The sequence below is a fragment of the Mus pahari genome, chromosome 6 (genome assembly GCF_900095145.1).
Source record: "Mus pahari chromosome 6, PAHARI_EIJ_v1.1, whole genome shotgun sequence".
Taxonomy (NCBI): domain Eukaryota; kingdom Metazoa; phylum Chordata; class Mammalia; order Rodentia; family Muridae; genus Mus; species Mus pahari.
In genome coordinates this window covers 60,517,097-60,530,128 of record NC_034595.1, presented here as the reverse complement: position 1 = coordinate 60,530,128, position 13,032 = coordinate 60,517,097, and the positions used below count along the sequence as shown (strand labels likewise).

At 35.7% G+C, this 13,032-nt stretch overlaps 1 protein-coding gene across 1 annotated transcript in view; it reads right to left on the bottom strand.

Moving 5' to 3' along the window:
- Nucleotides 1–13,032, bottom strand: part of Faf1 (Fas associated factor 1) — a 307,082-nt gene that overhangs the window by 224,885 nt on the left and 69,165 nt on the right. Inside the window, exons 5-6 of the mRNA XM_021200199.1 lie at nt 6,691–6,782; nt 267–358 (exon numbers count right to left, since the gene is read on the bottom strand). Of these exons, the coding sequence (XP_021055858.1) occupies nt 267–358; nt 6,691–6,782 (184 nt within the window). The remainder of the gene's footprint in view (nt 1–266; nt 359–6,690; nt 6,783–13,032) is intronic.

The following is a 13,032-nucleotide window of genomic DNA, read 5'->3' as shown; positions in this document are numbered from 1 at the left end:
GCCTCGAACTCAGAAATCCGCCTGCCTCTGCCTCTCGAGTGCTGGGATTAAAGGCGTGCGTCGCCACGCCCGGCTTGATTATTTTTAATATACAGGCATTTCTAAAAGATTTTTCTTTGAAAAAAGGCATCTACCATAAATCAAATGAATAATCTCATCCAAATAGTAAAAGCTTACATAAATTTTTATTGGTTATAATACAAAACTTAAAGAAATTACCCATCCATTTTTTCCTTTCATAGTTCCAGGAGAAGTAAATATCTTACCCAGCATGACTGGATGATGAAGGAGGTGGTAAGTCTGGTGTAAGGACATAAAGACTGTTGTTTTTTGGCAAGTGTAGTGATTTTAAGACCGTCTGGAATAGAAAAGAAGAGAAAACAAAAATGAACGTTGTTTACATTAGTAACTTTTACAATTCTTGAATGTTTTGCAACCTTTAGGTTGGTCTTTCACTTTTGGTAATTTTCTAAATATAACAAAAGAGCAGCTAAATCCAAACCATCTTGTTTCTGCTATTTTTACTGCAAATTAATACAAATCTGAACATTCCAGCATGATGAAAACTTTTAGCTCATAAGAGATGCATACAGATAAGAACGCAACTAAAAGTCATCCGTGTCTCCACTGAAGTAGACTCAAAGAAAAACATTAGCAGTGCAGGCTTTAGACCTGAGGGGAAAAACCATAGAAAGCACCTCAAAGCAAGGCTTCTTAATAATGAGGAGCTGGAGCCTAAGAGATTATTTAACTTTGTTGTGGACTCCAGATCACTTTATTCTGACTCTAGAGATGTTTTCTGTTAAATCTCACTGTGAGTCACACCCACATACACTGATTTATTAACTGTCACAAAACTCCTACATTTTAAGACTCCCAATCTTACGGTAAGCTCATGCTAACACGCTTCCTGACAGCTGTGCACATAAGGAAATTCACTTCCACAGCTTGCACTCAGGGCATGCATTTTATTTACCAAATTTTACTGCGCTACCCTCTGTACCAAGGCCATCCTAATCAGAAGATTAGCTAGAACAACCTAGGAGTCCTTATTTGACTAAGAAGGGTACAGGGAAAGGCACTTACGTATTAGGAGGATAAAAGTAATCTACGCAGTTGAAAATTAGAAGGTGGTAGTTTTGTTTTGTTGTTTGGTTTTGTTTTAGACTGACACTAAGGCAGGGAAAGGGGCTGAAGACTGTGCGTTAGGGGAGCTTTGTAACTTTGAACTGGATAATCAGAGACTGTGCTCATTGAGCGAAGGTTTGAAGGGAGCAAGGCAACAAACAAGATTCCACAGAGAAAGAGCGCTTCAGACAAACACAGCCAGTACAGATGTTTAAACAATAAATAAAAATAGCTTTTCAAGTTAAAAAAAATGGCAGAAATAATGGATTAAAGGCATGATGAGTTGGAGAACTGTTGGAGCTAGAATATTAAAAGAAATGAATTAAAAGGTGAAAACTATCCAGAAAAAAAAAGGGAACTTGAAATTAAGATGAAAGCTTCTGCCATTGTTAATAGAATATTAAGAGCATGCAGAGATTAATGAAGCAAAATAGTGAAAATTTTTTGTCGAAAGAAGGTCCAGTCCAAGGAACTAAGTGGCCAGTATAAATAATTTACAAGATACTGACATTAGTAAGAGGGACTGGAGAGTGCTCCGCAGTTAAGTTGCTTGCTGCTCTTGCAAAGAACCAGAGTTTGGTTCCCAGTACCTTGGCCAAGCAGCTTCTAACCATCTGTAAATCCATCTCCTGGGATCCAATGCCCTCTTTCGGCCTCTGGAGGCAGCTATACCCACACAAGTGCATAAACATTAAGTAAAAAAATAAAATAAATCTTTTTTTAATTGTCTAAGTCTTGCTAGAATTTAGAATTAAATTAGTAAGAATCAAGTCAAAGAGTAATTATGAGCCAGAAGTTAACAATCATAGAGAAACGGGATGATAACTTCATTAAGTTATCAAAAAGAAATAACCTTTTGACATAAATTCAAAGCTGAAGAAATTCTGATTGAAAAGACAAATAATGATCTAGAACTAAAAATGAAGACACATATTTATTCCAATTGTATGAAGACTGCCAAAATAAAACTAACACTAAGAAGACTACAAAAGAACCAACTTCCTGAGGACAATGGCTTTCACTCAGAAGAAGACAGAAAGGAAATGTACATGAACAACTTTAATAAAAGTAATTTTGCTAATGATGGATTAGTTCCATGGAACATAGCAAAAAGGCTTATAGCACTGCAGGGAAAGGAAAGATAAGATAGGTATAGAATGTACAGTCTATGAAGATTCAGGAGAGGAGTGATTTGGCTTAAACAGGTAAGGGTAGCAAAGTCAATCCTGGCAGGAGTCAAAACAAATGATAATGGCAAGGCTGTAAGTGTTAAAAAGCAAGGAGAGCTTAAGGAATCCTTAATTAAGGATTTCTTAATTCTGCAGATGGAGAAAAAGACACCTGGAGAAAGGTGATCTTACCCAAGCAGGCCACAGGAAGAACTTTTAACTGCTCCATGAGAGGGCCATCTTACTAAGTGCAGTCTTAAATAAAAATAAATACCCTAATTATTTACATTAGAATGACATTTCTGTTGTATTTCACTTCTTTTTCTTCTCCTTTGTCTTTGTGTTGTCTATTACCCATTCAGTTAACTTCACAACCTATTAACGGTTTATGGTGCATGGTTTGAAAACAAACACAATACACAACTGCCTATGTAATTACAACCTACCAGAACACATGAAAATCTGAAATTTTATATTAAATATGAAATACCTTTGTGAAATTGATGTGTTCTCTCAATAACATGAGCATGCAAACAAAGTGCATACACATATACACAGGAAGTTTATCTTTACCTTTTATCTTTATTATTTTGTGAACTAGAAAAATATTCTTAGCACTCGATCAAGTCATTATTTTACTTTTGTCAATCTACTACCCAATGATTCTCCATCAAATCGTCCCTATCAAGACTTATATGGCATGACTAAATAAAACGGACCCTTTCTTTAGGCCATTTATTCATGCATTCATCCATGAACCTTTATTTGATACCAATATACCAAGAATTCTATATACACTGGTGATAGAAACAGGTATGACCCCTCTTCTTATAATACTGATATGGTGGGAAATCATGGAATGAGAGCCAAATGAGAAATGTCGGTAGCACAGGTAGTATAAAGCTAAACTCCAAAGGCAGAAAGAGCCATTTACGTACAGATTTAGAGGTAATAACGGCTCACAGAACTGAACAGTATCTGTCAGAGACTGTGCAAGAAGTTCAGTCCTAGTAAAGGATTTTAAGTCATGGCATGGAAGCTGAGGGTAGAAAATCTCAATGGGCACTTGTAAAGTTGAGAAAGATTTAAAAGCTGTATTTCAACAAAAGAGCAATGTTCTTTGATTCATGTTTTTAAAAAGATCATTCTGGCAACTAAGCAGAGAGTGAACTAGAAGTCGCCATAAAAAGAAGCTAAGAAGACAATAGTGACATTAGTCTGGGTAGAGATACTAACCGTCTTGATTTAGGCGGTTACAATAAAAATGATGAAAAGTATCCTTGGTTAAGAAATATTTTAGAAATATAATCAATAGGACTTACCAAATATAATCAATAGGACTTTTTTTGTTTTACCAGTGCTACACAAGGCTGACTTTATTGAAGAAAACTGGCAAAACAAACAAACAAACAGAAACAAAAAACAACACAGGAGAGAATCACGAGTTCTCTTTAAAGTAGGTCTGTCTACGATGGATGTCATTAAGATATGTGAAGATGGAGTTGGTTATGGTTACTGCATATCCATAACCCCAGCAACTGGGAAGGGGAAAACGGACATCCTGTGGTAAAATGCCTCATGTTGTTTGAGCTCATCTGGGAGGTTGGCTTGGAAAGCAGGGCTGTCCCCACCATTTCAAACTAAGCAGAAATGTCTCAAAAATCTCTTGCAAGATCTGGGAATAGGCTGTACCCCCATCCCCAAACTTAGGTAGAGAAGATTATAGCAAGACAGACTAAAAGGTAAAAACATTTGTCCTTGAAAACAGCTAGAAGGTGAAACATGTCCAGCAGTTGTTACTTTCATCCATGGCATAAAAGTAGCTACAGTGACAAAGAAAAGCAGCAAGTCCCACTATGGGAAGCTCAGGCATACTGAAAAGTTCACCTGTGAGCTAGCTCCAGATGCCTGCCCTAAACCTTCTGCTCAATTTTTGCTGGATGTTGCAAGCACAGAATTTGATGATGTATCTCTGACAGTTCTGTTTGTCTTCTTACTTCAAAGTCTCACCTGAGGGAATACTCTGGATGGAGAACTCCAGCTTGCTGCTTTAATTGCCTCATTTGTTATTTATTCTTTTACTTTGGCTTGCTACAAATTCTAATACTCATGGAAAACTGAAAATATAGATATTGTAGAACATTCTCTAAACTGTACAGAATAGAAATAAAGACAGAAAGATACGGAAATCGAAGATATATTTAGCTATTCAATGAGTTTAAGACCAGCCTGGGGTACATAAAATCTTGTCTCAACCAAAAATCAGAGAAGAAAAGAGAAAAGAGAAAGAAAGAAGAGAGGGGGGAAGGAAAAGAAGATATGCAAATAGAAGAGTTATTGTCAACTTAGACATGTAAATTCACTGAGGTATGGAAAGAAAATATAAATTTGGAAGCAATTAAAAAATGATGGCATGAGAATCACAGAAATCCTACATTAAAAAAAAAATGTAAGTAACTGGAAGTATTGTAACTAAAAGACTGCCCAATTAAAAAGAATAATACCATAAGAACATTTTAGAGCCGGGCGTGGCGGCGCACGCCTTTAATCTCAGCACTCGGGAGGCAGAGGCAGGCGGAGTTCAAGGCTAGCCTGGTCTACAAAGTGAGTTCCAGGACAGCCAGGGCTATACAGAGAAGCCCTGTCTCAGAAAAAAAAAACAAAAAACAAAAACAAAAACAAAAACAAAACAAAACAAAAACAAACAAACAAACAAAAGAACATTTTCAAAATGACTGCCTTTTTATTAGCAATCTACTGAAAATGGATGTATTATTAGATTACCACAGGTTTCTCAATTTTAAAAAATGTAAATGGTTTCATTCTTGCTGTTTATTTCTATCAAGGTTGTTGAATTACTCCTTCATACCTTTTAAAACCCTGTTTATCAGAACAGACAAAAGTGAAGATGAGTTAATAAGCAGCTTCCTAAGCTGCTCTTGATATGTACATACCCTTTGATTTCAAACTGAGGACTACATAGCACCAAGAAGCAACAGACTAAGGACATATAGGCCAAACCAAGCTGTTTTTATATGTGTGCAAGTTAAAATAGCTTTTACATTTTTAAATGATTGGGGAGGAATCAAAAGAATATTTCATGACATAAAATTTTATAACATTAAAATTCTGTGTCCATAAGTAAAGTTAGACTGAAAAAGAGCTGTTTGCTTTTCATAAATTGTCAGGAGTGTTCCTGCTCTTCAGGAATAGAGCAGAATAGTTGTATCAGAGGTTGGACAAGCTTAAATATTTACTCCCTGATTATACAGAAGAGGCTTGCTGAGTCCTGATATAACACATCATTAACTGTATCAAAACTTTAAACTTCTTGCCTAGATTCTGAAATTCTAGTGTCTCAATGAAACATAATACCAAGTGCATTATAATACACACACACACACACACACACACACACACACACACACACACATATATATATATATATATATATATATATATATATGCACAACTTGCCACAAAATTTACAAAATAACAAACCAAAAGATTGTATTTATGCCTGGCATAGAATATGCTCAGTAACTGTATAAGAAGATTCATAATTATTTCTACCTTAAACATAATAAAACTTTAGCACTAATGCATTTCTTTCTTTCCATTCCTGCTCTCTCTTAAGAAAAAAAGTGAAATATTTTATACATGAGGCTGAGTTTAAGGGGTCCATAGCAATAGCCACTATTACTTGAGAACTACAGTACCTTCTGTAAATTCTCAAGATATAATTCATTCCATGCACCTGCCACTAACCAAGGAAATGAAGAAATATTCTTACCATTTAAATTTTCCAAGTTTTAAAAGTTTCCTATTATCTTTGTTCCATATGCAATACTTGGCATAAATGTACACAGTGTATGTGACTTCTTTCAGGCCAGTAAGTAATTGGTCAGTAAATTATTATTCCAGGGTATTCACTGATACCCTAAGAGGTTTGAGAAAAAGGTAAATGCTCTCAAAAAGGTACCAACCTCCTAAAAAAAAGAGAGAATACTTAAAAATAGAAAAAAACATGCCACATAGTGTTTTTATTTGCATACCTAAACTCATTATTGGTTGATACAAAATTATTTAACTTGAAAAATATTATTTGGGAATTAAACCAAATTATTACTACCAAATTTACTTCTGACTTAATTTTTCAGGATAAACATAGTGGCACTTGCCAAATCCCAGCATTTGGGGGCAGAGGGAATAAAAGCAAGAGGATCAGGAGTTCAAAGCCAACCTTAGCTACAAAGACACTCAAGTCAGCCTGTGCAACATGAAACCCTATCTCATAAAGCAAGCAAGCACACAAAGCTAAAAAACAACACTTAGGCATCGGTTAATCATATAGCTTAATTTTCTTTTGTTTCTAGTCAATTAAGAAACTTACACTGTCTTCCACATCTCCAGTCTTCCAGCCTTTTAACAGCATTTTAGGCACAGGTATCTGAAGTTCATTTTCTAGAATCTGTTTGATCTCTCCTGTACAAATAAGAAGAGAACAAATGTAACTAATAAGGCAACAACAATTGACTATATCAAGACATTAATATCTGGTATACAATATAGAGTTAATGACATTTGACTGATAAATAATTGCTTAAAAATTAAATACTCCAAATTTAAATTTTTTCTTATCAAATAAAATGTTGTTTCATTGAAAACATTGGGCTACAAAATGACAAAAAATATTTCACAATTTATTAAATAGCTAATTATAAACTTCACTTTCATAAAAGCATGGCTTTCTAAAAAGAAATAGATTTCAGTGGTTAAAAACTGAACAGAAAATAAACTAACAAACAATATCGTTAGGAACCTAAGTGAAGCTATATACTGTGTGACTTAGAATAATGTAGTGCTTGCAAGATACAAGCCGACCGACCACAAGGCAGCTCTGATATAAGCCAAGGCAGGTTCTGATATGTTAATGAACCAGCCCTAAGCTGTAAACCCTGCTAGCCTAAATAATATAAAAGATAGCACTGCCTTGCTCCCAACACAGCATCTCAAGCCTCTGTACTGATTCCCACCAGCAAGAGGATTTTGAGTTGGCCACTATGTGGCTCTGGCTCAGCTTCCTAGACCATTGCTGAATTCATACATTCCTGTCTGTCAGCACTAGCTGTTGGCTAAGGCTTTCAAGGACCTTCTGGAACTACCAATGGAGTCATCTTCTGGGCCTACCACAGCTGAAGTAATTCATAGCAGACACTGATCTTAAGCTCTCAAACCCCCTCCTTAAGCACCCTCACCCAGAAAGGATCCCCCAGTGGCAGGCTGCAGCATTTCCTGTCCATCCCATTTCCCTCAGTGAGATGTCTGTTTACATGAGACTACCTTAATCTTTATAGTATCAAGTCACTGTAAGGAATCTTTCAGTAAATAAGCAGAGTATATTCAAACGGAAAATCTCATGTGGACATCCTACTAGCTGAATACCTACCATGTGCTAGGCACATGACAGGAGTGGTACATACATTACAAAACATAAGGTACCTCAGTATAAGGGAAACACATTTTGCAATGAAAATTAAGATTAGCAGTTTGCTTGGAAGAAATACAATCATTTGCTTGTTGTTACTTCAGCATCTATAAAAGAGAGGATAGTTCTGCCTAACTCATCTACTCACAGGATATAAGAATGAAACAAGATGTCATACTTTAAACTAACTGAAAAAAACAAAAAAACCAAAAAACTAAAGACAATCTATGATCTAGAAGACAAATTAAACTGTGCTGAAACATCGCAGAGTTCCAGAAGAGGGAGAAGGGGAAACTAGTGAAATAGCTACAGGTTTTATTGGGCAGACAAAACTTAAAGGCAGCAAGAAGTGGACTGAAACCAGTCCAAAGCACTGCTGCGCTGCACAGGACATTCAAATCAAAAGCCGTCAAGAACATCATTTAGTGAAGACAAAATAACCTGAAAGGCGAAAATAAAATTAAAGGACAAAAGACTGAGGACACACACCAAGGAAGTACAATTTTCTCATTGGTTCACAAATTCTTTTGTAGAAATCAAGTCTATCTACAAATGTATGGGTAGGTTTCAGGCACTCCATTGCTTTAAGCGATGGTTCAGAATGTGCGACTCTGTCTCATATCTACCCACCTGCCTATGATGACTTGCTGTTAAACTTTAAAGTGACACATAAGCCCATTGTTTTTATTTTAAATAAATACAAAAGATTAAATATTAAAACAAACCCATGAGGAGAAACTGAGATAAGAGAAAGAATTTTATATTACACACAGCTGCTTAAATCAAAACAACACACCAGAATCCTCCGTGGTCCTGAGGACTTCTTTTTATTTTCTTTGAGAAAAGACTGGGCCAATAAGATGGCTCTATTAGTAATGGTATGTGCTGTCAAGACTGAAGACCTGAATTTGATACCTGCTATCAATATAGTAAAAGGAGAGACATGTTTCTCTAAAGTTGTCATCTGATCATTACACATACGCCATGGCATACTCATACCACACGCACACACACTCACACATGATAAAATGCAATTTTAAAATTTTAAGTCATTCTGAACATTTTAGGTAGAGAATAGCCATCCGCAGATGGGGGGGGGGAGAATTCTGGTTTAAAATTGCACTTGTAGAAGCACAAATTAATTTAACTTTCAATATTGTGACTATTAACAAATATTCTGTTTGTGAAAACAGTAAAAAACTGAGTCATATTTGTTACCCAACCACATATAAACATGCTCTTTCTTCCATAGATAAAAGTGCTATTTATAGAGCTGTACTTGTCTGGGCATCTGCAAGGCTACCCAGTGCTTTCCTCTTTAAAGTTATCTCCCCCAGACACTTCTTTCTTACACTCTTAAAAACACAAAGGCTTCCTGACTTAAATGAAGTCCTTAGTAAGAGAGAGGGGAGGAAAAAAGAAAAAAAAGTATTAAAGTCCCCATTATTCTTTGCAGAAAGACTGAATAAAACCAAAAATAAAACTAAACACTTTTGTTCCACATGCAGAGTGGAACAGAAAATAAAGTCAGTATGCCATCTTTTCTCCTCTCACAATCTATCAAATCCTCACTATTCTCCCTTTTCCTAGGAGATGAGTTTTGTTGGTGCCCATGTGGGAGAACATGTTATTTGTATCTTTCTGCATTTTACTTACTATAATGCCCTGTATTTGCATCCACTTAGCACCAGATGACAGGATTTCATTCCTTTTTACTGAACATTTTCCCTGTTTATATAACAATAACATATGTTCTTTTCCTGACATTTTTTAAAACCTAAAATGAAATAATTTAATTTATATCTTTTAAAAAATTTTAATGTGTATATGATGAGGGTAAACATGCCAAAGCATACATGTCAAGTCAGTTTTCTCCTTTCACCCTGTTTTAAGAAATGTTTTCTTCTGGGCTGTGTTGGTGCACACCTTGAATCCCATCACTTAGAGGCAGGCAGGCAGGCAGACAGGCAGGCAGGCAGGGGAAGGGAAGGAAAGGAAAGGAAGGGAAGGAAGAGAAGGAAGAGAAGGAAAGAAAGAGGAAAGAAAAGGCAAATATTTTCTTTTCTTATAATATCTCTCTGGTCTAACTATCAAGACATTATTTGTCTCATGAAATAATTATAAAAATGTTTCATCTTTCCCTATTTGAGGACTGAGAGTATTCTTAAATGTTAGACAGATTTACTCATGAAATCGTATACACTTGAGGTTTTCTTGATAGGAAGGTATGGACTTTCAGTTCAATTTATAGATTTGATATCCACATTAAATATTTACACATACGAATGTAGCATATACACACACACAAATCTTATAGTCAGTGTTATATCTTCAGGTATCTCTTTCCTTCCCAATATGAGTAATCTATGTTTTCACTATTCTTCTTGTTAATTATAGCAAGATTACTGATTTTTATTAACTTCAAAATAAACTCTTTACATTTTGTTCCTTTCCTCTCTGACTTATAGACTTTCTAGTTTATTAACTTCGGCTCTTAGACACAGTGTTTTCTTCCTGTACATCATATGTCTTAACAGTTTTGTGACATATAAAATGCATGAACAAACACCTGCACATTCCCATGCAGAAGCCAGAGAAGATATCAATTGTACTCCCCTCTTCTTCTCTGCCTTACTGCATTCAAGTCAGTTCTCTTACTGAACCAGAAACTCCCTGTTTCAGCTAGGCAAGCCGTCAGAGTGCTCTCAGGATCTGCCTCACTCCACTTCCAAATGCTAGGGTTATAGATACGTGCAACTATGCTCAGCTTTTGGACATGGCTACTGGAGATTCACTCAAGCCCAATCTTCACCTAGCCAGCTCAGCTCCCGACTCCTGAATAAATGTTAATGGCAGGTGCATCATTTTCCCTTGGTTCCATTTCAGTAGTTTGGGTTACTGTCCTTACTAATGCTTTGCTTTCCTTTACACTGTTCAGCATCTTCATAAGACTTCTTTTTAAATACAGATTTTCTACTTCTACTATTTAAAGACATATTTAAAGACATGCTTTTATAGTCTGCTATTTCTTTGGGTTATAAGACACATTTGTACCTTCTACAAGCATCTAGTAGTATGTGAATGGATGACAGATGTGAAGACTTACTTTACTTTAACAATTGTCTGGATACAGTAGCTTATCTTTTAAAAGTCTGGGACATTTGGGCAGGCATTTACTTCCCGTGTGCTTCAGACTGATCTCTGAAATGGCTTTACCTGCTTTCCTCAGAAGTATCCAGAAGAGTGGTTCTCAAAAGAGTGACAAACTGCTTCCTCTGATTCCTTGAAACTGACGGTACTACAGTAATGCTGTATAACCTGCAGGTGTCTTACCATAATACAAAGTACTGATTGGATGAGTGAATACTATATTCCTTAGCACTCATCTTTGCATTTTTTAAAAAGTCAGCTTCACTTCAACATGTGCTTCATTATGCAAACCCAGAAGTGTGGTTATACAAGAATGTTCCTTACTGCACTGTACTTCAGTGTACAGCTCCCTTCTCTTATTATAATGGTAAGAGAGTCATCTTCCCACTGCCTGCAGCATCAGTCATGTTCTCCTGGATTGCTCCTTACACAGCTCTACCATAGTTGCCTTTCTCTGTTGAAAAGAAAATGGAGGTGTTTCTATTTTGGGACTCTTACAAGTAGATATTATGAATGTCTATCTGCAAACTTTTGTATGTGTATATCTTCATCTCTTTAGTAAATACCTAAGAAGAAACATGTCTAGTCATATAGTAAGTCTACATATCAATTTATAAGATTACTAGATTACTTCAGAAGTGTTTTGTCAATTTACACTTGTCAACAACAAATAAGTCCTCCATTGCTGTGCCTTCTCTGCAGATCTTAGTATTCAGTTTATATTTTACTCATCCTATTTGTACATAAATGCATCTCTTTGTGCTTTAGTTTATTTATATTTTCCCAGTGACTAATGACTTTGAACATATTGTCACATTATTATAGCCTGCCTATCCTCTCCTTAATAAAAGGTTTATTTGATTCCATGCCTAATTGACATTAGCTTGTCCTATGAAGTTTGAATTTTGAGAGCTCTTCATGTGCTCTGAACAAAGTCCTTTAGAAGGTATGTTTTGCTAGTATTATTTTTACAATGTTTAGCTTCTCTCTATTTTCTTAAAAATTATTTTCAAATAGTATATAATTCTAAAGCTCTTAAACCCAAATTTTATGCTCATAAATATTATTCTTCATTAGACATAAACCACTTTCAGGCTTCATCTGTGCTCTTCCTGTCTACAATATACTTTCCTTCACTTTGTCCACACAACATAATGACTCAGATGTCACAGCCTTACCCTCTCTAGAATCTCGTATGGCCACTCCCACACACCTGATCATGCCCCTTCTGGTTTTTAAACTGAAACTGAACTGACCTCTTTTCAACATCCTCACAAAACTTTTAGAAAAATTATTTCATCACTAGAAAATATGTCTTCTAGAGTCAGTAAAAGACTGGGTTCCTGACTTGAAAAGGCTCTAAACATTAATTTACTTCCTTGTGACAGGGTTAAGAATGTTCCTTATTGCACTGTAGTAAAACTCAATGTAACTAAATACTGTAGCACAGTAACTGGTATCAGCAAATTGTGTGTGTGTGTCGTTATGAATGAGTGAATGAATAGCAACTTCTATTTCCAGCATTCTACCTCAGCACAAATCATGAAAGCCATCTACATACGGGCTGCCTTATTTGCACACATCTTTATAAGTTAGTGCATTATTACATATAAACTGATCAACAAACATCTGTGATGAAATGGAATTGTCTGAGTACATGAAACACTTTTATAACTAACTTTCAGTAATTGTTAAATGTGGATCTCCTAATTAACAGCTAAATGTGAGACTCTATGAAAGGAAAATTACTATTATACTATTATTATATTTTACTATATTATTTTTACTATTATGTTACTATTATAGTCACTACTGTGTGCATTTCCTCCTTTAATAGAAAGAATAATTGTTGTGGGGGGGGGAAAAAAACAGACAAAAATTAACAAAAGAAAAGGCCTGAGGACCAGCATTCCAAGGCAGAGAGAGGCAGCCTGGTCTACAGAACAAGGCTACCCAAAGACAGACAAGGCTACCCCTCCCCCCAAAAAACCCCGCTGCCTCGAAGAAGAAGAAGAAGAAGAAGAAGAAGAAGAAGAAGAAGAAGAAGAAGAAGAAGAAGAAGAAGAAGAAGAAGAAGAAGAAGAAGAAGAAGAAGAA